Source organism: Coregonus lavaretus (genome assembly GCF_964263955.1).
Source record: "Coregonus lavaretus genome assembly, chromosome: 36".
Lineage (NCBI taxonomy): Eukaryota > Metazoa > Chordata > Actinopteri > Salmoniformes > Salmonidae > Coregonus > Coregonus lavaretus.
Genome location: NC_140023.1, coordinates 16,221,445 through 16,248,433, shown reverse-complemented (window position 1 = coordinate 16,248,433; position 26,989 = coordinate 16,221,445). Strand labels below are relative to the sequence as shown.

The following is a 26,989-nucleotide window of genomic DNA, read 5'->3' as shown; positions in this document are numbered from 1 at the left end:
CCCCAGCTTAATCAGTATTAATAGTCTGATACCACTGTATTTAGACGTGATGCACTCTTTATACCCGCCCTGCATTGACCGAAAATCCTAAAATCCTCTGTGTGTGTTTAATAAATCGCAGCAGTTAGGTTGGACGGATTATTCTCAAGTCACCTAATGACTATATTATGAGCCGCAGCATTAAGAGGGATTAATACTAATCTTGGCTGTTTCAGTTTACCCTGGGCTGGAGGGTGGGTGGGTCGAGAGGACAGCGGACCGCCGCGCCCCAGCCAGTCAGCTCCTAAACACAGCAAAAGCATATTAATGAGCACTTCCCTATGGTGCCTCTCTTGCTCTGCACTAGCCAATACACTATCACTCTCACTCGGCTAGTATACTGTTTAGCCAGTCTGTGGCGCACACATGATTAACTAGTGCAGACAACTCCCTTCTCGGCTAGCAGTAAACACTGTACAGCTGGAATAAACTCCCAAACAAACAGAGGTTGGAGACTGTACACAGAGCTAAAAGCCTCTTCAGTCCATCTAGCCGTCAGATCTGCAGCCCATTGACAGAGCTGAGAGTTATCCCTGAGGCTTTTGCACAGGGTCAGCTCATTCTGCTAACAGCACCATAAACAAGTCTACAGGGGAATATGGATGAGGGATGAAGTGGGTCATATAGCCAAACACAGAAATTAAGGTTCAAGTGTGTACTTAAACTTTTTTTTTTTACCGTGTTGACTTAGACCACTTCACTTTGTCACTAAGTCTAATATTATCCAGCGATATGACAGAGGTTTTCTTACACCATAATGTTCATCCAACAAAGAATGTGCAAATTTGATTTCATAACAAAATACATATACATTGCGTCCTGTCCAAAGTGTCACGTAGCCTCCATGTGCAGCAGTTCTCCTTGACTTTACACAACAGAGGCTTTGGGGCCGGGGAACATTTCTGTCCAGTGATGCCACATGGGCTCCATGGTGGGGAAACATTAAAGCCTATCGGGTTTATCCCCACTGGGGCTCTGAAATGGCCCGCTCAGAGTGCCTGGATATGCCCTGGCTGGCTTAGCAGACCAAGGCGACAACTGTCATAAATTACTCCCCTGTGGGTCCACATGTTTGCGATACTGTAACCAGCTTTGGGTAAATGCAGAGGCCAGGGGTGGGCCAAGGGCCGAGAGGATACGCTATATGTCCCGCCATCCCGCAGCGAGGCTCTTGGAATGGCTTTAGGCTCTTGGCATGGCTTTAGGCTCAATGCCCCTTCTCCTATAGGTGGGTGTCAGCGAGATAGAGAAACTAACCCTCCAGTCTTCTCTACAGCTACCAGGAGATGCAATCCTTCAAGTTTCTCTCAGCATTTGTGCAGGGGGGCTGAGAGGTTGAAGAGCCAAAAACTGAGCTACTCTATCGCAGTTCAGATGGCAGGCCTTTCTAGTGATGTATAAAGTGCACTTCCCTGAGGCTTGCTGTTTGTCATAAAACATCTCTCAGCACATAATTTACCCAAACCGGAGAGGCAAAGGGAAAAAAGGAATACAAACACAATTTACAAAAGTGGTGTTTGAGTTTAATACCGAGGCCGTTTGCCAGGAGTGCAGTAATTTTAAACCATGCCGCGTTAAGTGGCTCCTCCAAGATACTGTGGGGTACTGTCGGACAGCTGAGCAAATGGGATTGGATCCAGCAAGTGCATTATCTTTATGAATTCATGACAAAATTCTGCTCCGATAGCGGCGGCGGGCTAGGTGTTTGTAAACACTTGAGGCTGCTCTCACATGAGAAAGTACAGGATCAAAAATGTAGATCTAACGGAGAGCTACAGTACTTCCATACATACGATTTGTGGCCTCTTCTCGTCTCACTTATCTTCCGCCTTGTCAGCCTCAATGCTGCTTGAGTGGATGATAATGCTCTCTAGCCTTTTAATTCATTAGAAGGCCCTTGCTTTCATCCACAATACACTAGGCTCTGACTTGATCAGTATTTATTTAGAGAATCAAAACATTCAACATTGTAAAATGGAATCTACCAAGCTTTCAAGTTTATGTTCTTTCTTTTCTCCATATGTTTTATACCACAAAATGCCTTGATCAGGAAAAAATGCTTTAGTCTAAAACAGACAGCTTTGGGTTGGTCCCTCCTAGGCAAGGGAAAAGAGTGCCAATGGTCTATTTTTATTAACTTCAAAATAATGTGGCACAAAAACAATATAACAGGGTATTTAAGAGTATGGTCTTGCCAGTTCAGTTGGTAACGTACGACATCATTTGGAACACAGAGCAAAGCTGAGAATGTTGCTTACATTACCGGCTTTACAGGGATTAGCTCCAAACCACTAAATGGAGCTCCCCACACTATTTTACACTCTTCCACTTGTCCAACTGTAGAAATAAAGTGAGTATACCAGTACTTTTACAACAACATTTTCCAAACAAGGCTATATCAGGTTAAAAGTGTTTAAAGCCCAACCAACATTTAACGAATGAACGGTCGGGGACAAAATAAAGCCAATTTTAAAAAATGTGTGTTGCACAATATATTATCTGTTTTTTCTCCATTTGTTGTTGTTTGCTCTTTCAAACCCATGGCCAAATTCTTTCCCATAAAGTGTGTTTCTGCAGCGCACTGCTTCTCCATCGCTCCCTGCTCGTTCTGCACACGCAAGGCTGAGCCTATCCGATCCGACTGGCATCACTGCCATGGAATGCTGAAGTCCACATTTTTCCCATTCAGCAAGGAAAAACGGCCTTTCAAAACCAATCAGCTAGAAATGTTGCTTTGTTTTTATTTTCCACTGAACTTCCTGAAACCTATTATGGAGCTGTCAGGGATGTATATTTAGCTATGGCAACACAGGGCCTCCTCACCCCCTTGCGCCACTGGTCATGTCACCTCTGATAAACAGAAAAACAATTGGCAATCCCTTTTGTCACCTTTAAAGAAAATGGCTGTGTGTGTGTGTGTGTGTGTGTGTGTGTGGCTGTGTGTGTGTGTGTGTGTGTGTGTGTGTGTGTGTGTGTGTGTGTGTGTGTGTGTGTGTGTGTGTGTGTGTGTGTGTGTGTGTGTGTGTGTGTGTGTCGAGTAGACAGAGGTGGGGCATCTCTCTGTGTACACAACTGCAATGGGTCGTTGGCTAAACGTGCCTTCTATCCATCTCTACTCCCCTGACCTGACAGCACCTGATACTACATTCACACAATGATAAAGGACTGTTAACCTGTAATTATGAAAGAATCTGTCACAACTTCAATGTCCCTAGAGATGATCCTCTTCAATTTGTCCTGTAATTGCCCAGCATACATGCGTGTTGAGAGATGGCTGAATCGGTTGGATTATCTACTATACAGCTGTACATTAGCTAGTGGCTCAAGGGTGTCCAATGATGTAAATGTTTGACATATAAAAATGGCCGACGCTAATGCTGACACAAATACAGACACTGTTCTTGAACTACATCCATATATCACACCAGAGTAAAGACGACTTGAATGATGGATTAGTAAACCACATTACAATATCACGAACAAATATGTATTTAGCCCAAAATCTGTAAAACTACTACGATTGCCTAAGGCGCTTCATAAAACTCCATAAGGTAAATGTGACAATAAACCATACAAAACAACGCAATGATGAAAAGAAAATGTGAAAGTCAAAAGACATGAGGGCCAGACAACGTTATGGGTGATCCGAGTCTTGAGAAAGCAAACCCTAGATTTCAGGATTTTGCTTTCTTATCTGTACCATATAGGTTGGTTAAACTGCCAACCTTCACTTTACTGCCATTATACCTACCAACAAAACTAACTATACATTAGTCACTGTCTGTATTTCTTTTTTCTAGCCATTTATTTTCCTTTGAAGGAGTGGAGGGAATTGTCAGCGTGTGGCGTGTCCATATAAAGAGTAAACCTATACATCTGTTGAGTTCAGAGGAATCTGTGCTTTGAGCCCTGGATTAGTTTGACCAATACTTGACTCAACAGTAACAGTGCTGCCCACTGGTTCACAAGTTCAGTTCCCCCCCTGACCTCAGTGTCTGAGATGCAGAGCAGCACCAACCCCCCTTCTCTTCACACACACACCCTAAAAACAAGACGCAATACTATGCCGCAAGTGTTCCCAGGTCGTAAATTCAGGGACGGCATTTCACCACTCATAACCTGCTCCACTACTGCCAGTTTAGCAGGCATTTTTACTATTTAAAACCAACATGGGCTTATGTGCATAGCTGGGATGGCTGTAGTCTGCTTTGTGCATACAAACCCTCCTCTGACTGAAGAGAGGAGGGGCTACAGAGTTGGAGCCACCCACCCCTCTCACACAGGGATTAGACCACCACAGACAAATCTGGGTATATTTATCTCACGCTGCTTTTCACTACATCAGTGGTCACCAACCTTTTGAGTCAAGATCACTGAGTCAAAATGCAAGCGGAGATCTACCGCTCATGTTTTTTTTCAGGATGAATTAAAAAATGTAAGCCTATGCAACATTAACCAATTAAAAACAGTTCTGTAGCAATGAGGTTTGTGCAGTAGGCTATAGGTCCGATATGTTATCACTGCATGCATTGGCTATGCTTGAATTGGCCTGCCAATGTCGTTCTTCAGACCATTTTGAAATTATATAGATTTTTAAATTGGTATATGATCACACTGGTAATAGATAATTTGTTGTATTACTCGTGAGGCTCAGCTGAGTGAACATATATATATATATATTTTTTTTTTTACAGGACTGATGGCCTGCATCTGATGGTCAGTCTGAGGGGAGGGAGGGAGCAGCAGTGAGGCTGCCTCACCAGACACATCGTTCCTCCACTCTCCCTCCCTCTGCTCAGAAAAGGGGACACAGTCTTCCAGCTGATGGCGCAACTCAAGTCGCACTGCATTATTTCTGCCTCATGCACCAATTCATGTTACTCCCATGACCAGAGAAAGTGAATTATTCCTTGATATTAAAAAAGACAAGCCGCTAATAATAACAACGCAAGTTTATCGGAACACTTTGCTATACTCATTCATTGCAGCTGCAGTGCTGGTTGTAGCGTGACTGGAAGTAGGGAGAACACACATTTTATGTCTTCTAAAAGTGTTTAACAGTGTTGACAGTGCTGAATAACAACTTAAACATGAACTTACTCATAAAAACAGCAGCTCTTTGCTGTATTCATTGAGTCGCTCTAGTCATGGTTTTTAAAGTTTTTAAATCTCACAGTATCAACTTTGCTGTGCGTTCGAGACTTATTTTTACAGTCTACGGCTCGAGGAAACTGTGCAGACAGAGAGATCTGAGCTATCTGATTGGCCAGCGGTAGGCCTATAGGTGCACTTGATTTGGTCTCTGGGCCTGCCGGGTAGACGGAGTTCTGCCTTCAGACACATGAAATTGTTTAAAATGGGAACACTTTGCCTTCCCGGCACTAGGGCTGCTGAATCAAGTGCACCTACTGCCAACAGTGTGAAATGAATTTAAAAAATAGGAACGCAAGGCTTTATTATTATTTATTTTTTTACAGAAATGTTTGGTGATCGACTAGTAATGCCTTGGAGACCTACCAATCGAGTGTGATCGACCGGTTGGTGACCACTGCACTACATCAACACCTTAGAGAGTGTTTAAGAGGCAAAGACACGTTATACAGTGACAAAACAATGGATCTAAAACGATATATCCACGATATTTTACATTAAATCGGGAAGTCCAGTTTCCAAAGAAAAACTCACCTCCTCTAACTTTAAAATGTCTCAGAAACTTCAGTGTATAATGACTAAAAAAGTGAGCGAAATAGAGGTCTGTGTATTTACGAGAGAGATGAGGGGAGGGGCAAAGGAGGGCTTCTTTCGGCAAGGTGAGGCTTTATTCAATACATGAATTACCCAGGACCACCTCGTCCCTTGTGTCCATGTCACAGTCACATCCGTCAGCCAGAGGAGCGCCATGGCCATAACAAAGGGAGCCGGAGAGAGGGAGGGGTAGACTGGCAGTATATCGGCAGTTCTATTTTGCTTTCAGACCAATCAACACCTCCTTGTTGTCCCAGGTTGTTAGCATGTCTCCTCGTCAGCTGCGTGGGCCGCCCGGCCGGCTCCCTCCCCTGTCAGCAGGACGGCTTTTGTCAAAATTTGTAAATCGGCAGTGCTGATCCCATTCTATTTTAGAAGGACGCGTCAACAAGTTTAAAATGCTCGCCACACATGTCACCTCTTTTTAGATTAAATATTTATGAACCCTGAAACACTGCCAGTTGTTTAAATCGCCCCTCCCCAGGACTGTTCCACCCCTCCTCGCCGCCTCTCAGCCATTCCCCCCAGTCATCCCGCGACAAGAAAGTTGACCCATTTCACCTTTACAGCACATACTCCCTTCAAAACCCAGCTGCGTCCCAAAAATAGGTTGTCTTTTTTTAATTTCTGGCGTCCACTTGGAAGCTATTGCCTTTTGCCAGTGCCTCTGTTCCATGCCGAAACAGGAGGGGAGTTGACAACCCTATGGATGTACTCAAGAGTTTTGAAAGGTGACTTCATTGAAATGTAATCGAGTATCGGCTTCATGTTCAATGAACAAGGCAATGATCTTAAACTCCCCTATCACACACAAGTTGGCATAAACTTGAAGACTCAACAGCAACTTAGTCTCTTCTGGAAACTACATTAGGTTTTCCAAAAGCGTCAATACAGGAAGTTACCAAATGTTCGTAGAATAAAATGTTCTTTAAAAATGTTACTCCTAAATTAGTACAATAGAATTCAAGGATTGGGAATGAGGGTGACCTTGATTTACGGTCTTATTTAGCAAAAGACTGACAAAAACAAAAATAATTGAATTCTATGTATCAATATGTGTGCATGTATGTGTGAGAATCACAGTTGAAAGCTGAAGCACACAGCAATGCTTATCTAATTGGATATGTGTATTAGAATGTCCGTGGTCACAGGGCCATTATGGGGCATGAAATAACAAGCAGCTGTGTGTGGAGAGACTGCATGTGTGTGTGTGAGGGGGGGGGGGGGGGGGGGGGGTGTAGGTCTGCAGGGAGGTTTATTAACACAGTCCATCAAGGCAGTCTGGGATTCGCACTGGGACGCCCAAGGCTTAAGATGTGAGCGCCACACAAGCAAGACACTGCCTCCTCGCAATACTAATATCGGCCCTTATTTTCTACAACAAAAAAATCACATTCCACCAACCCCCCCAACACCCAATAGCAGGGCCGCTTCCACAGCTAGTCGAGTGTGCAGTTTGATTTCTCCAGCTTTGCTGTCCTACTGAGGAGATTATCCTGGCCACTGACAGTCAGTGGTCCACTGCTTTATTTCTGACTTTCCAATGTACCCTTCCAGTAAACAACCTTGGTGTCCACCGTTAATCAATTGAATGCAATATTTCACATTCTACTCGACATAACTTCCCATATGAAATTATAGTCAGTCTGTCAAAGGTGTTCGGGGTTGAGCCTCTATATTTGTCCATGCTATGACTGACAAAACAGGTTTTACAACCAGGCATGCCCTATAGCAGACCGACTCACTCAGAATGAAGAGGAAAACACTAATAGTGCCTATGAATTATGTACTGTCCACATAACAGAACACCTGACAAGACCAGCCAGCGCCTAACTACAGCCCTTGGCATCAACATGCTTAGCCTTTTATGTTGGTTTGTTTTCAGACGGGTAACCGTCTTGACTTGACCTCATAACCATAAGTTACCTTTCTGTTGTTCTCCCTGCGTGTTAACAATGCACAGAACTTAGAGATAAGGTTCAAGTTTAGGCTATATCGGAAAGAAATGTAGAAGATATAGGCTAAATGAAATGGGGTAAATATTCATCTAGAAGATTGAGTTGATGTACTATATAGACCTATCATTTTAATATATACATGAGAAACAGTCTCAACACACTGTAGGTGAACTAGACTAGAGCACGGATCCCGTTTTACCAGGCATCCCTGAGATTTATTGGGATTGTGATGAGCCAGGGGACATTCCAGCCACCCAACAGAAATGCAAATAACATCACGCTGAAAAGTGACCTGCTATAGAATGACTAATTAAAGGTGAAAAAATGCTGTCCGTGAGGCGCCAACAATACTTGGGACATAAACCTCCGCCACGCAAACACAATTCGGAGACTTGTTTAAAATGGTTTCAGCCTTGTGTTGGGCTATACATAGCGATGCGCTCATTTACACATTGAAAGCGAACACTTGGCACCTCCAAAACTTGTCAATACCGGGTCATATTGTCAATCTGCAAAATGCTGTCCGCCCCATCAAAGTGTCACCACATGCGGGCCCGGGTTGTTTTTAGAGCAGACCTCCAGTGTGGACGGGTGCAGGAGGCAGAGGTGTTGAAATGCCCCAAACCCCACCTTAATACCCCCTGCTTTAATAATGTTCTCAGTTCCCAGTGTGGAGTCATTAAAGCAACATTGAACTTAAAACCTATTACCTCCAGGGTGAACAAAGGCAGGGGAGGTCCTGTTGGAGATCTGCCCCACACCGAGCCAATTACCACCTCATAAGAATATGCTTAACGAAACATTAAAACACAATCCAGGTAGCAGACTGGAAAACACTAAATCCTCAGCATTGGTTCACAGCTGACAACACACATTAGGTGGGCCTAGACCTGAATTCAATTGATCCACTCTAGACTCTGTGGGCCACAGCTAAACCTAGAGGAATGAAGAGGACCCTATAGGTTTGCTTAGACATTAACTGTTGGCTATACCACATGACACTTAACAATGTTATCTTTACCTGAATATCTACTGCCATTATGCCATCTTATTTGTCCCTCTTATGACATAATGCCTGAAGTGGGTAGAAACAGCTTTTTCTAGCCAGAGCAATGTTTGTCTCAGGCCACCATTAATGCCGAAGGCAAAAATTTATTAACCAGCCATGTTTCCCTATCATAGACTGCACCTTTCAAAACAAAAGCTGTGCATCGAAGTACATTTTATTGCCTTTGCCCTTCAATGAGCTGCATAGGATTGGAATACTCGCACCAAACAGGTTCTACGGTAAATTGGTAATAATTGATTGAGGATGTCGGCTATTTCGGTGACAAGAACATATGTTATTCACATCCCTAGTGAGTTCTTTTGAAGCACAATCAGAGAACTTGGCATGAAAAGTCAATGACAAATGTACTGATGCAAAGTTTCAGGAAGCAATGCTCTACCAGAGAGGAAGAGGCGAAGCGAGAGGTTTCACTCTCGCCAAAATCTGACCAAAATAAGCCCAATGCGTTTCTATCGGCTTATTTTGGACTTAAGCTTGTCGCCTGCCTTCCCACCTTTGGGACAACGACATCCATTTTTAGGGCGGAGACAAGCATTTTGTCATTATATCCAGATCTCTGGCTCTACTCCTCTCGCTTAACCTTGCTGGCAGAAGGCCTAACAGTGTACTCCTGCCCCCCTCCTCTCTTTTGGGTCTGTTGTTTTGCTCCCGTCTTGCCCTCTGTTCCTGTCAGCACATCCGGATCCTCCACACCACCCTCACCCATCCACCCCAGCCGATGCCCCCCCCACCCCACCCCCCCACTGTCCCAGGCCAATATGATTAATGGCCCTTTGCTGGGACTCTCCATCCACTCAGCACATTGTTGAGGCTCTGAAACAGGACAACAGTTGCCTAAGCCCTGCCTGTCAGTCCCCGGTTAGAGCACTGTTAACTGGCCAGATTTACAGCTACTAACCAGCACTAGGTGGCAGCCTGTCTGGGGAGAGGACCCCGATTAATCATGGCCATTTGATGGGCGCTTTAACGACGATGGACCAAAGGCCTAACGCACCCACAATGGACCACATCCCGACGACCACTGCTCTGCTGGTCATAGTCAGCTTGCTTACAGGGTCTAAACATAAAATGTCCCATATGACTTTTGCACTGTATTGATGACATATTGTGAAAGTTGTCCAACATTTTGCCATTTCTTTGGCTTAATAGTGAACCCGATAAACTTCCCCACGCACCCAATAATGAAAGCTTGAGTACTGTTCCTAAAAAGGTTTAACCCTATGCCCATCCCATCCCGGACTGGGGCATTAACCCTACGGGGGTGCTAAGCGTCCCACCTTTCCCATGGACAGGGACAGATGAAAGGTTGGGAGAAGTAGCGGACAGGACACCATCTCTCGGTAATGGAAACCCGGGTCTCAAGTTTTTGGCGCAATGGAAAGGAAGCCTCGCTCCTCAGGGGACAGCAGTTGTAAATTCCTCACAGGGTCGAACACTTGCTGTAATTCAGGTCTGGGCCCACACAATGTTTCCTTGTGACATTCACAGTCAAAGAGTCAAATCTTCCCCTTACCTTTAAGTCCCTGGTATAGCACAGGGGTTAATGAGAATCCACATGCTCTGAAGGGATGGGGTTAGCAAATATAGGCAACTTTACAGAATTAATTTCAATAGCACACAACCAGTCTTCAAAATACCTACACTCAAGAAGAGTAGTGGATTGGGTGTTATAAATAGGTATAATATCAAGCATCAGGGAAATGACCAGAGTATTAATGGCTCTGACAACACTATCCTTAGAAATTATTGGCTTTTTGACTGAGCAATAAAAATAACTTCAAAGCTGGGATTGAGAATAAAACCCTCCCTCATCACAATCTCAGTGGTAAGCCCACAGCGTACTGGGGAAACACTGGGGACATGTAATGAAGTTCACGCGGGCAATTCCACCGGGCAAAATGCTTTCATATGTAAACATATTTGCATAAGTGACTGAGCGATATGAATTATGGCTCTTCTTCTTACTTGGCATTTGCTAACTGCATTCTGGCGGTTCAATTGAGTATGATATATGTGCGGATATCAGATGGCAGAGTAGTGCAGAGGACCTAAAGGGCACAGTCGGTTCCCACGTGCACAGGCTATGGCCCTCAGAGGCCTGGCCACGGCTGCCTGAGCACAGCTGTGTGGCCAAGACGGCACACACGCACACACTTGACCTTGAACTATGAGTGTGTGTGTGTTCCTACTTATTGATGGACGAGACTGTACAATGAGTGTTACCCTGTATTAATTTAAAAGCGGTGCTAAATGAACACAGAAATTCATACAGCGGCGGGATGGAAAAACGCTTTCAGTATTAACTTCAAAGACGAACACCTGACAAAGTACGTAGAAAATATAATTGACCTATATATTTTTAAATAATATAATCTTTGAGAACTAGAAATCACCAAAACAAAAACTAGACATTCAGGGAGAATCGAAAATTCGAAAAACCATTAATTTAGGAGTATTTTTGGCATGGCTGGATTACTGACCGGTAACTCAGGGTACATGCCCACGGGCCCTGATTTGTTATAATGTTTGTGTTTGAGCATAAGAACACAGAATTGGCAATGGCAAAATGCGTAGAATTGCAGAAAATGTACTTTCAAACTGCAACATTCTCTCAGCTTCATAGAAAAATTCATAAAAACAAAGTTTCTCTGCAGCCAATTCTGGACTGATTTAAGGTGCGCCTAACACCAACTTCACCCCCCCCCCCCCCCCCCCCCCCTCACAACCATTGCCACTGCTGCAACAAAAAAAACAAGGGGAAACACTGATTGAGGTACATGTGTGGGGTCTAACACCAACTTCACCCCCCCCACCCACCCACAACCACAACAAAAAAAACGAAGGGAAACACTGATTGAGGTACATGTGTGGGGTCGCAGGCATTTCATGGATAAAGTAAACACACACGACTGTTAATCCTTCAATAATGAACTTACAAAACAACTAACCAGTGGACCCTGATTGTAGCTTGTTAAGACACTTTATAAAAAAATTAATCTGTGACAAATTTTATTTCTTCAGTATTCACTTCCCAATTACTATTAAAGGGATGAAATCATCATGAACATGATGTGTTTTAGACTAAAATAACATGATTAAAACGTGCTCTCTTGCCTAATTTTGCCACTCCTAGCGAAATTGTCTCTGCATTGTCCTTTGCTCAGGGGACAGCAAGATAATTATCGAAAAGGTCAGTATGTGAGTGATCAAATCATCGCTACGACATTCACTCTACGCTTCCACTGCCATGCCACCTAATATCAACCACTGGTGCCTTTCTGGTGATTCCAGTCAATTAGAGGTGTGCTTGTGAATTTCGTTAGTGTTTGGAAAAAAGGGAAAGAGCTGTCAGTCAAAGGCCGCTCTGGCTTTGGATCTTGTGGGTGTCGGAATCTCTAAACCTGTATTTGTATGAATAAAAATGAGGAGATTTAGGCCGACTGCTTTCTCTGAAGACTTGTCAAAAATCTGACCTTCGCTGTAAAGGAAAGGGGAGATGAACAAAAAAAGATTTAAAGATTTAAAAAGCTGAGGCTGGGACTGACTTGTGCATTACAAAATATAGAAAATAAGAAAGATAGATGAGAAGGGGGGGGAAACATGTGAATGAATGCGTTCACCCTGCTCTCTTCTTTCCTACCTCTGAGGTATAGTCGACCACTGTACAACCCATATAAATCCACAGAATTATTCAACAGGGGATTGAGACAGATTTGTCTGTTTGATGTTAAACATAGATCCTTTATAGAACACGTCCCTGCCAATGTCAGGGGAGAGATCCAATTCAATCTACACATCAAAACAATTATTTTTGCATTTTTGGATGTTGTAAAACATCCACTGCCTATGGCTTCAATTAGAAAATATGGACAGCTCATCGTAATAGGCTTTACCAGATATGTCACAATGCCAATTTGTCACTATTAGTTGTTTGTTTGTAATTCCAGTGTAGTGCCGGGATTACCCAACACGTCCTCATGGTTATCCCTGTCATCACTGGTCCACTTACTTACCCAGAAGTTCAATGATTAGTGGACAGCACTGGCAAACCATAGCTACATCTCATAGGCATTAAGGCAGACAAGATCCCAAACCAGGCTTTGGAGTGAATATAGAACATTCCAATTTAACATGCAAATATGATCTACAATGACCACTGGAGAGACATAAAATGTCATACCCAAAACAGTCAATGCCAACACAAAATTGTATTTTCTTGCGGTAGTGACAGTGTTTCAGTAGAGACTGAAACTGCTGCCTTTCATAATTTTTTTACATGATATATAATGAATGACATTTTGAATAGTAAGCAGGGCCAGTTTGGAAAGACATTGGTTAAATATAGAGTCCTTATTGAGATACTCAAGCACAAATCATTACCCTCCTAGAAACTCTAGATTCAACAGGTCATGCTGTGTTTTATTAATTTTTATAAGACATATCCTATGAGACAAAGGGGGAAAGTCTACCCTTTCATTGTTTGCAAACAAGCAGTTCAAATCTAAAGGACGCAGATGCAGATCATAAATCTGTGGAAAGCACTAAATTATATGGGTTGAATGAGCTTAGTGATGGAAGATTAAGCATTTGGAGCAATCCAAAACATCCCATCCAAAGAGGATATTGGGCCTACATCCTCTAGGGAAGGGGGGGGGGGGGGGTGAGAAGGTGGGGTGACAGGGTGAGGTGGGGTGGAGGGGGGTGGCATGGCAAATGCTTCCCCACTGGCCCAGGCTCCATAACTGTATCCTCTTTGTTTGAAATAAAGAGAAACCCTCCTTCCAGAAGTTGTAGGAAACTTCTTATTTTTTCAAAAAGAGAGACAACACTTCCTTTCCCAGAACAATTCATCTCTGTGCTTGACAAGACTCCCTGCTATATTTACCCAACTAAAATTGCAGATGATATACTTCCAGCTGCACTGTGCCATGGCACATGGCCCTGCCAATCACGCTGGCAGAACAGAGGAAGGAGAACAGAACCTTTAACAGGGAGAAAGTGGCTGAGAAACCTTTCGGGACTAATCCACATTTCCTTCGCTGGTTGCTTTTGTTGTTAGAGGAGCTAAGATACACAGTGTGAATGGAATTACTGGGCTTTCAATAAGCAGACAGCTGGGCCACTGCAGCCTCAGAGCACCACTACACAGCCCACCCAGAAGAATTCACACAGAAACAAAAACAAATTGATCAGTCTGTCAAACACAGAGTTGGGCTTTGGCCTGGTTATTTGATCTGCTTTTTCAGGCTTTCATCTCTCACCAGGACAAGGACATACCGTGTAAGAGCCAAATACGCACGAGATTGGGGGTTAAATAGGCAATAACATCTCTTAACCCCCCTACTGTTTGTCCATTGCAAATTTCATATCAAACCACATTAGAACCACAAAACAAGATGGAATAACAAATACTGTACAATTAAGTCAGTCTGCTCAAACAAAAATGGAAGTCACGACATGGGATAAGAAAAAAATATTCAACCATTAGAATAATATTCCAGCATTGTCAGAAGTTTCCCAAAAATTGTTTTAAGAATGGCAACTTGGGCTGAACTTCTGTAAACTAATCTAACCGGCAACCAAGAGACTAGAGCAGCTACCTCTGTAGAATCAAAGTAGCTGAACATAATATAACACTTGCCAATGATAGCTGTGGAGCACTAACAAGGCCTTTGGTGTTCGGGGGGGGGGTTGGAGGAGGAGGATGAAAAAGCGTGGCGGATTCCTCCCAGGCCTCTGGCGCAGCCGTGCCTGTCCATCTCGAGGCAGTGGCATTCCCTTGAGGAAGCGCTATGCCTGGAGGGGGCTGAGACCGTGGCCGCAGGCTCCATGTGTTCTGTCTCTCCACTAGCTGCTACTACTGCTGCTGCGGCTGGGGCTGTGGAGCTGCCAGGACTCCCATTGCAAAGGCATGACGACACAAAGGCTTGACTGCAGAGTTGGCTCACCGGAGACCATCAGCTAGCACCACTCCATTAATACACACAACACAGCCACTCCAAATGATCAATCATTACAGATGTTGATAGAGAGACAGAGAATGGGGGTCAGGGGTTCTAATGGAGTTGTTGCATGTGAACCCTATATGGCACTAGAGATACCCGTTTAATAGAGATGCCATTGACTAGTTACCATAAGCGTTTGTATAACTTGAAAGCAACTTGCCATCCCATGCCTTACAGTTAATTGATCGACTGATCAGTAGAGTAGGGAAAACAAAATCACTGCTGGAAACAAGTGAACTCAGGACAGCCAAAATAACCAGATTCCTAGTCTTCTTTAAGTCTAGCATTTCCAAACTATAGCCCCAAGATGACGGATATGAGCAAAGCCATACATACACCACTCACAGTCTAAGCTGATTGCTTGAACATATACCCACATGGCTACCACCTGCTGACCTTACCCATGAATATCTATGAGAAGGGCAATCCAAACACACCTGTGAAGATACAATCTCTTGTAGACCATCTGGAATGGCACTTTGAAAATATGACTTCATGCAACATTTTCCATCCTTCTCCCAACATATTTGTAAAACAAATATGAAAAGTATAATATGTTCCTAATCAACTTACATGGTAAAACAAGGGTTCAAAACATGCTTGCTTTTTTGATAATCAGATCAACTCTTGAATTTGATGTGAATTTACACTAGGATAACTTAGTTGGCAAAATGAAAGGGACATTTTAAGATTCTGACCAGAAAACAATCGGATGAAGTTAGCGTACTGTAATTCTGCTAAGAACTACAGTACGTATACTTATTTCCCTCATTAAAATGCAAATCAATTTATAACATTTTTGACATGTGTTTTTCTGAATTTTTTTTATTTATTCTGTCTTTCACTGTTCAAATAAATCTACCATTAAAATGATAGATTGATCATTTCTTTGTCAGTGGGCAAACGTACAAAATCAGCAAGGGATCAAATACTTTTTTCCCTCACTGTAAATGACAGAGTGAAAAGAAGGAAGCCTGTACAGAATAAAAAATATTCCAAAACATGCATCCTGTTTGTAATAAGGCACTAAAGTAAAACTGCAAAGAATGTGGCAAAGAAATTTACTTTAATGTCCTGATTACAAAGCGTTATGTTTGTGGCAAATCCAACACATCACGGAGTACCACTCTTCATAGTTTCAAGCATGGTGGTGGCTGCATCATGTTATGGGTATGCTTGTCATCGGCAAGGACTAGGGAGTTTTTTTTAGGAAACAGAATAGAGCCAAGCACAGGCAAAATCCTAGAGGAAAACTTGGGAGACAAATTCACCTTCCAGCAGGACAATAAACTAAAACCTTCTCTCTGCTACCGCACGGCAAGCGGTACCGGAGCGCCAAGTCTAGGTCCAAAAGGCTTCTACCCCCAAGCCATAAGACTCCTGAACAGCTAATCATGGCTACCCAGACTATTTGCCCTGCCCCCCACCCCATCTTTTTACACTGCTGCTACTCTGTTTATTATTTATGCATAGTCACTTGAACTCTACCCACATGTACATATTACCTCAATTACCCTTACCTCGACTAGCCGGTGCCCCCGCACATTGACTCTGTACCGGTACCCCCCTGTAAATAGCCTCCCTACTTGTATTTTTTTACTTAACACTTTTATCTTTTTATTTTATTTTACTTTTTATTTTAAAAAACTGCATTGTTGGTTAAGGGCTTGTAAGTAAGCATTTCACTTTAATGTCTACACCTGTTGTATTCGGCGCATGTGACAAATAAAATGTTATTTGATTTGATTTAAAACACAAGGCCAAATATACACTGGAGATGCTTACCAAGATGACATTGAATGTTCCTGAGTGGCCTAGTTACAGTTTTGACTTAAAATCGGCATTAAAATGGCTGTCTAGCAACAATCAACCACCAACTTGACAGAGCTTTAAAATGTGCAAATATTGTACAATTCAGGTGTGCAAAGCTCCTAGAGACTTACCCAGAAAGACTCAGTTGTAATCGCTGCCTAAAGTGATTCTAACATGTATTGACTCAGGGATGTGAATCCTTATGTAAATTAGATATTTTATTTTCAATACATTTGATAAAAAATAAACATGTTTTCACTTCGTCCTTATAGGGTACTGTGTGTAGATGGGTGAGGAAAAAAAACGATTTAACCCATTTTGAAATCAGGCAACAAAATCAAGGGGTATGAATACTTTCTGACGGCACTGTATGTCACTGTAGTAGACTAGGTAGACTAACCAACCAAGTAATGTGAAACAACTAAACCTCTTTTGCTCAGCAAACTGTATGAGATTTAAAATTGTCAAATGCATCATGTTGCCAACCATTCTGCAAAGAATGCAAAGTGACATCATCGAATGTTGCCAACATGGAGGATAGTTTTGCAAACTCAGTAGGCCTATAAAAGGTTTATTCCACCAGCATAGTATAGATCAAGACGGGCAGGATACGACGGCGCAGATACGTGCACTGCTGAGGAAGCCTCAAGAAAATGTCTACGTCGGATGGACATCTACGGGAAAGCACAAGCGAGGCAGGCCAAATATAATTTGGCGATGGACAGTGGTGGCTGAACTGGAAGAGAGGCGTCTCATGGGACAGGGCATTATATCCACCCCGGAATAAGTGGACTAAGTAAGTATAAAGAATAGAATATTCATATGTCTGAGTACAAGGAGAAGGTTGCCCTGCAGAGGAAATCTAGTTGATAGAAGTAGTACATATTAAGAACCAAGTATTGTCACAACCAAAACCCATCAAGGAATTCTTGACAAGAAAATTAAGAAATGCAGGGAAATCAAATTGATATACAGTATATTATATTTTTTTTACTGAATTGCATGTTGTGAGAAGAGCTCCAAGGTAACAGAGTGTCTTGAAGAGTTGTGCATCACCTCATAGTTGCACACATCTTCCCGTCTTTGTGCAGAGGAGAACACTTGCACAACTCGGCGTAACATTTACCTTCGCCGTCTTGTTCATAATGAGGAATTTGGATAAAAGATTAACAAACAGTGATATCGTTTCAATGGGACTTCTTAAAATTATTAAGCCGAGTAGTCCCCCCAGTAAGACATTGTGAGAGATAATATTGACAAACGTGAAAGGCCAGCCTATTTCTCTGTGGAAATCTGCTGCACACCTGATTAAATATGCTCTTACTCTTCAGGCTGGAGAAGGTACTTTGTGATAACAATCTGAATGTGTTTAGCCCCAAGGTCCCGACTGACTGAGGTTTATCCATGTAACGTATTGGCGAAGGGAAAATTGAAAATGAAAATATGGCTTTTGTTTTAAGCTTGTCCGCTTCCATGGACAATGACAATTGGTATATTGAATAATTGTTATACACTTTCATGTGTTATCATATCCTCTGTATCTCTGTATAATATTCATTGTATGAAATGCTGTTAGGGAGGAAATGGTGACCTCATGGGTTAACTATACAGAGAAGATTTGCAGAGAAGAGGGCTAGTCAGGAATTAGTAAAGGAGACTTCGCTGCAGGTATCTGTCTGTGGCATGACAATTTGGAGATAGGTACTTACCTTAGATATACACTAATATTCTGTAGTTCTATAGAAAAAAATTCCAAAACACAACAACACATGTGATGTATTGTGCTTGTCATTATGACGTAATTACCTTTTATATTGTTGAGAGTCTCCTTCAGGTGGCTGAAGCTGTTAAGCAATGGATCTTGTTCTTCATCCTGTACAAAGGTAAAACAATAAACAATATCAGCACCAACAAACATTTATGAGAGGACTTTGAAATTCAAAGTGAAACTCCATTCAAACGCTGCAGATTTGACCAAATGAACACACTGCCTACAATTGTAATACATTGGCTGTCTTCTACTCAGAGTATGTTCATATGTATAGAGCTTCAGTAGTTTTTTTTAAATGAAGATTAGGCCTTAACACTACACAAACAAACACATCCATGACACATTATGAAAACAATTTTCCCCATCTCTCATCTTCTTTTTAATCTTTCTTTCTTTTGTACCAAGTCTGTTACATTACTTCCTGGAGCGGTAGTTCATCAATTAAAAATAAACTAAACTGTTGTCTTATGTCAAACTAAGCCTAGATTGGTAAATATCATTGTGTTACTCCATTTTTCTTTACCAAGACAAATCAACTTACCAAAGGAGTGTGGGTATTCCACCTTGAATTCCTCTTGATGGAACTTACAACAGTACAAATCTCCCCTTGGACAATGTATATATTCTTGTCGACCATCCTGATATCTGAGAAGACAAACATAAAAAATACAAAATTTGATATCAATTTGCAATAGGCCTACTTCTTACTCTAAAGCAAGAAAATGAATTAATGTAACTATTTGATCCTACAGCTAAATCAGCATAAAGCAGAGGTTCTCTGGACACCACCTCAAGACAAAAATCAAGCAAGCGGAACATTATCAGATTGACGTATGTAAATATTTGAGAAGCAGTTTCCCCATGTACCTCAAAACGGTTGAATTAACCTTTAAGCCGGCCAGAGAAAGGTACTGTAGAAAGATAATACCCTGTCTTTGCATGGAGATGTTATTGGTACAGGGGGGTAGGAGTGCTGAAATGCAAGCTTTGAATTATGGACTTAAGCCTTGTTCACACTGCAGGCCTTAATGCTCAAATCAGTTTTTTTTTCTTCCAAATCTGTTTTAGAATACTGACTGTCCAAAACAGCAAGTTACAAGTGGCCAAATCGAATGTGTGTGTGTTCAGACAGTAGTCATTAGCTGATATGGCTACGCTAGTTGTCATAGTAACGGTGCGTGTGCGCAGTGGTGTAGGCTGATTGGTGGTGGTGCTCGTGCTTCCGATCACTCAGAAGTTATGTAGCAAGCTAAGCTGAGAACAATGAAAGCCATGGACGTTTCCCAGTTGCTTTCAATGTTCAAAATTATAGTGTAAGAAAATGTTTAATAAAGCCTCAAAAGGATAAGTCCTTTTTGGCTAGCCACAGCAGTCAACTAACTAGCTAGGTATAGCGTTCTAACACATTCACTAATTTGTTTGTAAACAATTAACAAGCTAGTTAGCTACCACATGTTCTTGTCAAACTGTCAACAGAGTAGCTATTAAGCAACACGATATGCCAAATAACAGTTTAAAAAACCTTGATGGCAAATACATTAGATTTCACCGTTCAGACAAATCGCATGGCCAGGAATCAGATTTGTAAGTAGCTTGAAATATCCGATTCCATGTGCTTTTTGGCTGTTCAGACCGCAGAAAAAAATAAAACTGCCAGTGTGAACAAGGCTTTAGACTCAGTTGACTTAACTGCATCAACAGAAATGTATTCACACTTGTTTTAAATAGTGTTAACCCTCTGCCACAACACATTTAGTGAGCATGTAGAAAATTGTGCAACTCTGTAGAAGACCATAAGATTTGCTGTGATCCTCCAAGTCTCATTTCAATTCACACAGTGCTATTGCTTTAATACAAATCTGGGCCTTAAGTTATAAGAATGTAGCTAGCTACATTCATGAATTGAAATGTTAAATATAGTAAAAATACAGTGTACAGTTACTATTGATATTTGGGCTTAGGCCTTCTCTTGTATTACTATTTGGCTAACTCACAAAATTAATTTATATTAGCCACTGACAACTTATAAATTAATGAAAATTGTAATTGATGCAAAACCATAAAGCACATAGGCTATAGCTAGCCAAATAGCCTAAATCTGAGTGAAGGTCCCCCCATTGAGGTATAAAAAGCAGCTACCACTTACAAATGTTTTACCTGTGGGCTGGCTCATATCATACAGATTTAAAAATAGGTTAGCTAGCTAGCTATTCTAGGCCTACCTTTCTTCAGTTTTGACCTGAAGTGGATTCGTCTGTGGGCGGCTCAATGTTAGCTAGCACTGGGTAAAATGGCTTGTTTCCGAGTGTGTACATTTAAGTCAGAATATCTTTAATGAATAGAATTAGAAGCTCAGTATTGAGAAATCAGAATAAAAACAGAGCTTGACCAGTCTTGATTAGTCTGCTCTGGAAGGTCAATGATCTTTATACATGCTAATATGAGACAACACCTTGCCTATTGTCTCATATCACACCCCAGCTCAGCAGGCAATCTACTCCAAACATTTATTTAGTAGGCCTATAACCTAGTTCATTACATTTAAAAAAACGTCTTAATAAGAACGATAGACTATAAAGTTAATGGAGTTTATATTAGTAAAATCAAAGATCCAATATCAAATAAAACTTCAATTAAAATGATTTGAAGTGCATTTAAAATAGCAACACACTTAAATCAATACATTGAAAAAACAAGCACGGCAACAAATGAGGTCAAATGTTATTAAAGAACATTAAGTCAAGGCGTCACTGATTTCTGTATAGCACTTTGTGGCATCTGCTGATGTAAAAAGCGCTTTATAAATAAATGTGATTGATTAAAGGCCAAGCTAAAAAGGCTGGTTGACAAATGGGATTTTAAGACCTCAAGCAGTTTCACAGTACAATGCAAAGTTCCATATAAAAAAACTGATAGTTTCATACTTTTGTTTTATCAAATAAACACAATGATGAATTTTCAAACGTTTTTTCCGTTAGAATTTAAGAAATAAACAGTACCTTTGCTCTCAAATTCCCAATGCTAGGCCCCTTGATTTCTCATTGTTTCACCTCCAAATAGCCTAACGCCCAAAAAGCAGCCCTGTTTGAAACTGGTACTACCACAGTTACTGTCTCTGTAGTCCTGGCAAACTGCACTTTATACCGGCAATATGCACAGCGCTTCATAATTCTCTGAACTGGAATAAACTGTGCCTCCAGACTCCAGATTCCAACAGGAGGCGGATGTTTCTGGAACCGATTTACACGAGCCATGACATGAGAAATGTGTGTGTTTTCGTGTGCTGGACCAAACAAGCAAATCAGCAAAGAACAACTGTGTTACTATGCCTGGTGTTAGCTCTGCATCTGGTTGAATGTGTGGTAGGCCCGTCTGTCAGTGGTGAACCACTTTGCAAGTAGACATGATGAGCGAAAACGTCTACTTTGATCAGTGCTTATAAAATCACTGAGCATGTCTACCTTATGTTGTACTGTCAGCTGCACAATGGTGAGAACCTTGTTTGGATACATTAATGTGAAGACACTATATTCAGATCATTCAAATGCCTATGTTCACTTGCTATAACAAACAGCTGTTTAGGGGGCAGGCAAATCATGTCTGAGCTCAATGCAAATTCAACACTGGTCCGATTCTTATTCTCACTCTGATCAAAGTACTTGGTACCATCAGGACCTACATGTACAGTGCATTCGGAAAGTATTCACTTTTTCCACATTTTGTTACGTTACAGCCTTATTCTAAAATTGAGTAAATATTTTTTTCTCAATCTACACACGATACCCCATAATGACAAAGCGAAAACAGGTTTAGAAATGTTTTGCAAATTTTTATTACAAATAAAAAACGTAAAGTATTCAGACCCTTTGCTATGAGACTCGAAATTGAGTTCAGGTGCATCCCGTTTCCATTGATCATCCTTGAGATGTTTCTACAACTTGATTGGAGTCCACCTGTGGTAAATTCAATTGAATGGACATGATTTGGAAAAGGCACACACCTGTCAATATAAAGGTCCCACAGCTGACAGTCCATGTCAGAGCAAAAACCATGCCATGAGGTCAAAGGAATTGCCCGTAGATCTGGGAAAGGGTACAAAAACATTTCTGCAGCATTGAAGGTCCCCAAGAACACAGTGGCCTACATCATTCTTAAACGGAAGAAGTTTGGAACCACCAAGACTCTTCCTAGAACTGGCCGCCCGGCCAAACTGAGCAAATGGGGGAGAAGGGCCTTGGTCAGGGAGGTGACCAAGAACCCGATGGTCACTCTGACAGAGCTCCAGAGTTCCTCTGTAGAGATGGGAAAACGTTCCAAAAGGACAACCATCTCTGCAGCACTCCACCAATCAGGCCTTAATTGTAGAGTGGCCAAACGGAAGCCACTCCTCAGTAAAAAGGCACAAGACAGCCCGCTTGGAGTTTGCCAAAAGGCACCTAAAGGACTCTCAGACCATGACAAACAAGATTCTCTGGTCTAATGAAACCAAGATTGAACTCATTGGCCTGAATGCCAAGCATCACGTCTTGAGGAAACCAGGCATCGCTCATCACCTGGCCAATACCATCCCTACGGTGAAGCATGGTGGTGGCAGCATCATGCTGTGGGGATGTTTTTCAGCGGCAGGGACTGGGAGACTAGTCAGGATCGAGGGAAAGATGAACGGAGAAAAGTACAGAGAGATCCTTGATAAAAACCTGCTCCAGAGCACTCAAGACCTCAGACTGGGGCGAAGGTTCACCTTCCAACAGGACAACGACCCTAAGCACACAGCCAAGAGAACCCAGGAGTGGCTTCGGGCTAAGTCTCTGAATGTCCTTGAGTGGCCCAGCCAGAGCACAGACTTGAACCCGATCGAACATCTTGAGAGACCTGAAAATAGCTGTGCAGCGACGCTCCCCATCCAACATGACAGAGCTTGAGAGGATCTGCAAAGAAGAATGGGATAAACTTCCCAAATACAGGTGTGCCAAACTTGTAGCATCATACCCAAGACTCAAGGCTGTAATCACTGCCAAAAGGTGCTGAGTAAAGGGTCTGAATACTTATGGAAAAGTGATCTGATTTTTTATTTTTAATACATTTGCGAAGATTACTTAAAACCTGTTTTTGCTTTGTCATTATGGGGTAATTGTGTGTTGATTAATGAGGGGGGAAAAAAACATTTAATCCATTTTAGAATGTAACGTAACAAAATCAGGAAAAAGTAAAGGGGTCTGAATACTTTCCGAATGCACTGTCATATCTCTCATCACCGCCTGCTAACATGTTTCTCATATCATTAAAGTCAGTTGGCCAGAACATGCTCTTAACCTCTTGGGCAGTTAAAACCTCTCATTAACTGAACTCAGATGCTATGATTGTTGGTCTTTTGTTACCTATGAAACCATTTGCTCGCTCAAATGGAAAGCACCAGAAACCATATACTGGACCATAGTTCAAAACACATTTCTTCAAGTGGCTATGGAACCTTGCAAAGCTCACACAGAACTGGTGCAAGTGGCAATGAGCCTCTTCAAATCGCTCCATTGTTATCTTGTACATAAGACGGTACAGGCTTTGACAAAATGGGCCCAGCAATCATAATGGGCATCCTCCAAGTCCCTTAAGAGCAAATAAGGAGTAAATAATAATGTCCAATTTCTCCATTCGTGTACATTGAAATAAGAAAATCCTGATGAGATTTTAGCGTGTAGTTGGCGTATGTCTGCAGGTGCTTTCAGAGCATCCATTTTAAGGAATATTTCTTAGTATTCCATCATCCAGCACACCAATATTCTTCCAGATGGTAAAAAAGTGTTTTGCTCTCCCCGGTGAAAGATTATGCATAGGGTCTACTACAGCCATGTCTATGGGCTTGAAATATGGCAATTTAAATAGCTCAGAGAATCTGGCCCCAGTTTCAGTCTTTATTGTTTTCCTCTCTGCCTTGGTCTTCGCCTGTGTCCACATAGTGCCTTGCATTTTGTAAACTTCCTTCTGACGTTGCAGTACATGGTTGTCTGTCCAGTGCATGATGAAGTAATCAGCTTTTTCACCCCATTTCCATGGACATGTCTGTAGCCACTTGTTGCAACCTGTGTGAGCCGGACCTGGATCTGTGTTGTTGAACAGATAAAAAGATGGTGAAATCCCAAGTAGGCTACATGAAAGTTAAAAACATTACACTAACAAAAAAACGTTTCTAATAAAAGTTTATAATAGAATGACATTGAAAATAAACAGGGGCCTGAAAGGCCCGGCAATAAAGTAGACAACTTTATAAATTATGATATGTTATCAATGTACACTAGTTGTTAGTTGGAGAATAAGCTACTGGGAGACAAGATTATGAATGCTTTTACAGAGGAGACACAACCAACTCCGTAATAATAAACACACACGTACCATGTTCATCCTGCCAAAATAGGTCCTGCGTCCGTTCTTGCTACAATGACAATTCCTCGGGAAAGGAGTCTGTGTTTTGCCGTTCAACTGTCCATTGATGAGTGAATTTATCATAGAACTTAGCATTATGTTCACAGTATGCCGTCTTTCCCAAAAGTCTGTGGCAGTGGACACACTTTCATGGGCCGTCCTGGGTTTTAGATCATCTGCCTTGCGCTTTGACATGATAGTGACACTAAAACCATTTTTACAGCCAATCATCAATAAATAATATGTGAGGCAGAGATATACAGTTGAAGTCGAAGTTTACATACACCTTAGCCAAATACATTTCAACTCAGTTTTTCACAATTCCTGACATTTAATCCTAGTAAAAATTCCCTGTCTTAGGTCAGTTAGGATCACCACTTTATTTTAAGAATGTGAATTGTCAGAATAATAGTAGCGAGAATTATTTCAGCTTTTATTTCTTTCATCACATTCCCAGTGGGTCAGAAGTTTATATACACTCAATTAGTATTTGGTAGCATTGCCTTTAAATTGTTTAACTTGGGTCAAACGTTTTGGGTAGCCTTACACAAGCTTCCCACAATAAGTTGGGTGCATTTTGGCCCATTCCTCCTGACAGAGCTGGTGTAACTGAGTCAGGTTTGTAGGCCTCCTTTCTCTCAGACGCTTTTTCAGTTCTGCCCACAAATTTTCTACAGGATTGAGGTCAGGGCTTTGTGATGGCCACTCCAATACCTTGACTTTGTTGTCCTTAAGCCATTTTGCAACAACTTTGGAAGTATGCTTGGGGTCATTGTCCATTTGGAAGACCCATTTGCGACCTAGCTTTAACTTCCTGACTGATGTCTTGAGATGTTGCTTCAATATATCCACATAATTTTCCTTCCTCATGATGCCATCTATTTGTGAAGTGCACCAGTCCCTCCTGCAGCAAAGCACCCCCACAGCATGATGCTGCCACCCCCGTGCTTCACAGAAGAGATGATGTTCTTCGGCTTGCAAGCAGCCCCCTTTTTCCTCCAAACATAACGATGGTCATTATGGCCAAACCGTTTTATTTTTGTTTCATCAGACCAGAGGACATTTCTCCAAAAAGTACAATCTTTGTCCCAATGTGCAGTTGCAAACCGTAGTCTGGCTTTTTATGGCGGTTCCTTGCTTCTTCCTTGCTGAGTGGCCTTTCAGGTTATGTCGAGATAGGACTCGTTTTACTGTGGATATAGAAAATGTTGTACCTGTTTCCTCCAGCATCTTCACAAGGTCCTTTGCTGTTGTTCTGGGATTGATTTGCACTTTTCGCACCAAAGTACGTTCATCTCTAGGAGACAGAACGCGTCTCCTTCCTGAGCAGTATGACGGCTGCGTGGTCCCATGGTGTTTATACTTGCGTACTATTGTTTGTACAGATGAACGTGGTACCTTCAGGTGTTTGGAAATTGCTCCCAAGAATGAACCAGACTTGTGGAGGTCTACAATTTTTGGCTGATTTATTTTGATTTTCCCATGATGTCAAGCAAAGAGGCACTGAGTTTGAAGGTAGGCCTTGAAATACATCCACAGGTACACCTCCAATTGACTCAAATTATGTCAATTAGCCTATCCAAAGCTTCTAAAGCCATGACATTTTCTGGAATTTTCCAAGCTGTTTAAAGGCACAGTCAACTTAGTGTATGTAAACTTCTGACCCACTGGAATTGTGATACAGTGAATTATAAGTGAAATAATCTGTCTGTAAACAATTGTTGGAAAAATTACTTGTGTCATGCACAAAGTAGATGTCCTAACCGACTTGCCAAAACTATAGTTTGTTAACAAGACATTTGTGGAGTGGTTGAAAAAGTTTTAATGACTCCAACCTAAGTGTATGTAAACTTCCGACTTCAACTGTACGTAGAACTACCGATACTGGCTTTGAGCGAAGTCTTGTGGATCTGAGCACCTAGACCCAAAGATGGTGGATAAATTAAAAATGTCTTACTCAGGCCATTTACCACTGAAAAACAAATGTGTCACAGTTTCGGTATACTTAAGGGGTGGTTCTCCCATAGACACCACTGCGATAGTAGCTGGGTCTGGTCTACTTGTATATGAACCAGGAAAAATTAGCCAGTGAGATGTCTCGCTTCCTCTTCCGTCTCTGCTGGAGTGACAATATAAAGTCATTGTGAGCAACGCACTTGTATCAGAGGTTCTG

At 41.9% G+C, this 26,989-nt stretch overlaps 1 protein-coding gene across 3 annotated transcripts in view; it reads right to left on the bottom strand.

Annotated features, from left to right (window-relative positions):
* Positions 1-26,989, bottom strand: part of LOC311110629 (Golgi-specific brefeldin A-resistance guanine nucleotide exchange factor 1-like) — an 86,595-nt gene that overhangs the window by 54,751 nt on the left and 4,855 nt on the right. For all 3 annotated transcript variants that reach the window (XM_084153160.1, XM_084153161.1, XM_084153162.1), the window contains exons 2-3: positions 18,941-19,044; positions 18,435-18,501 (exon numbers count right to left, since the gene is read on the bottom strand). In XM_084153160.1, coding sequence (XP_084009286.1) covers positions 18,435-18,501; positions 18,941-19,036 — 163 coding nt within the window. In that variant the 5' untranslated portion in view covers positions 19,037-19,044. The remainder of the gene's footprint in view (positions 1-18,434; positions 18,502-18,940; positions 19,045-26,989) is intronic.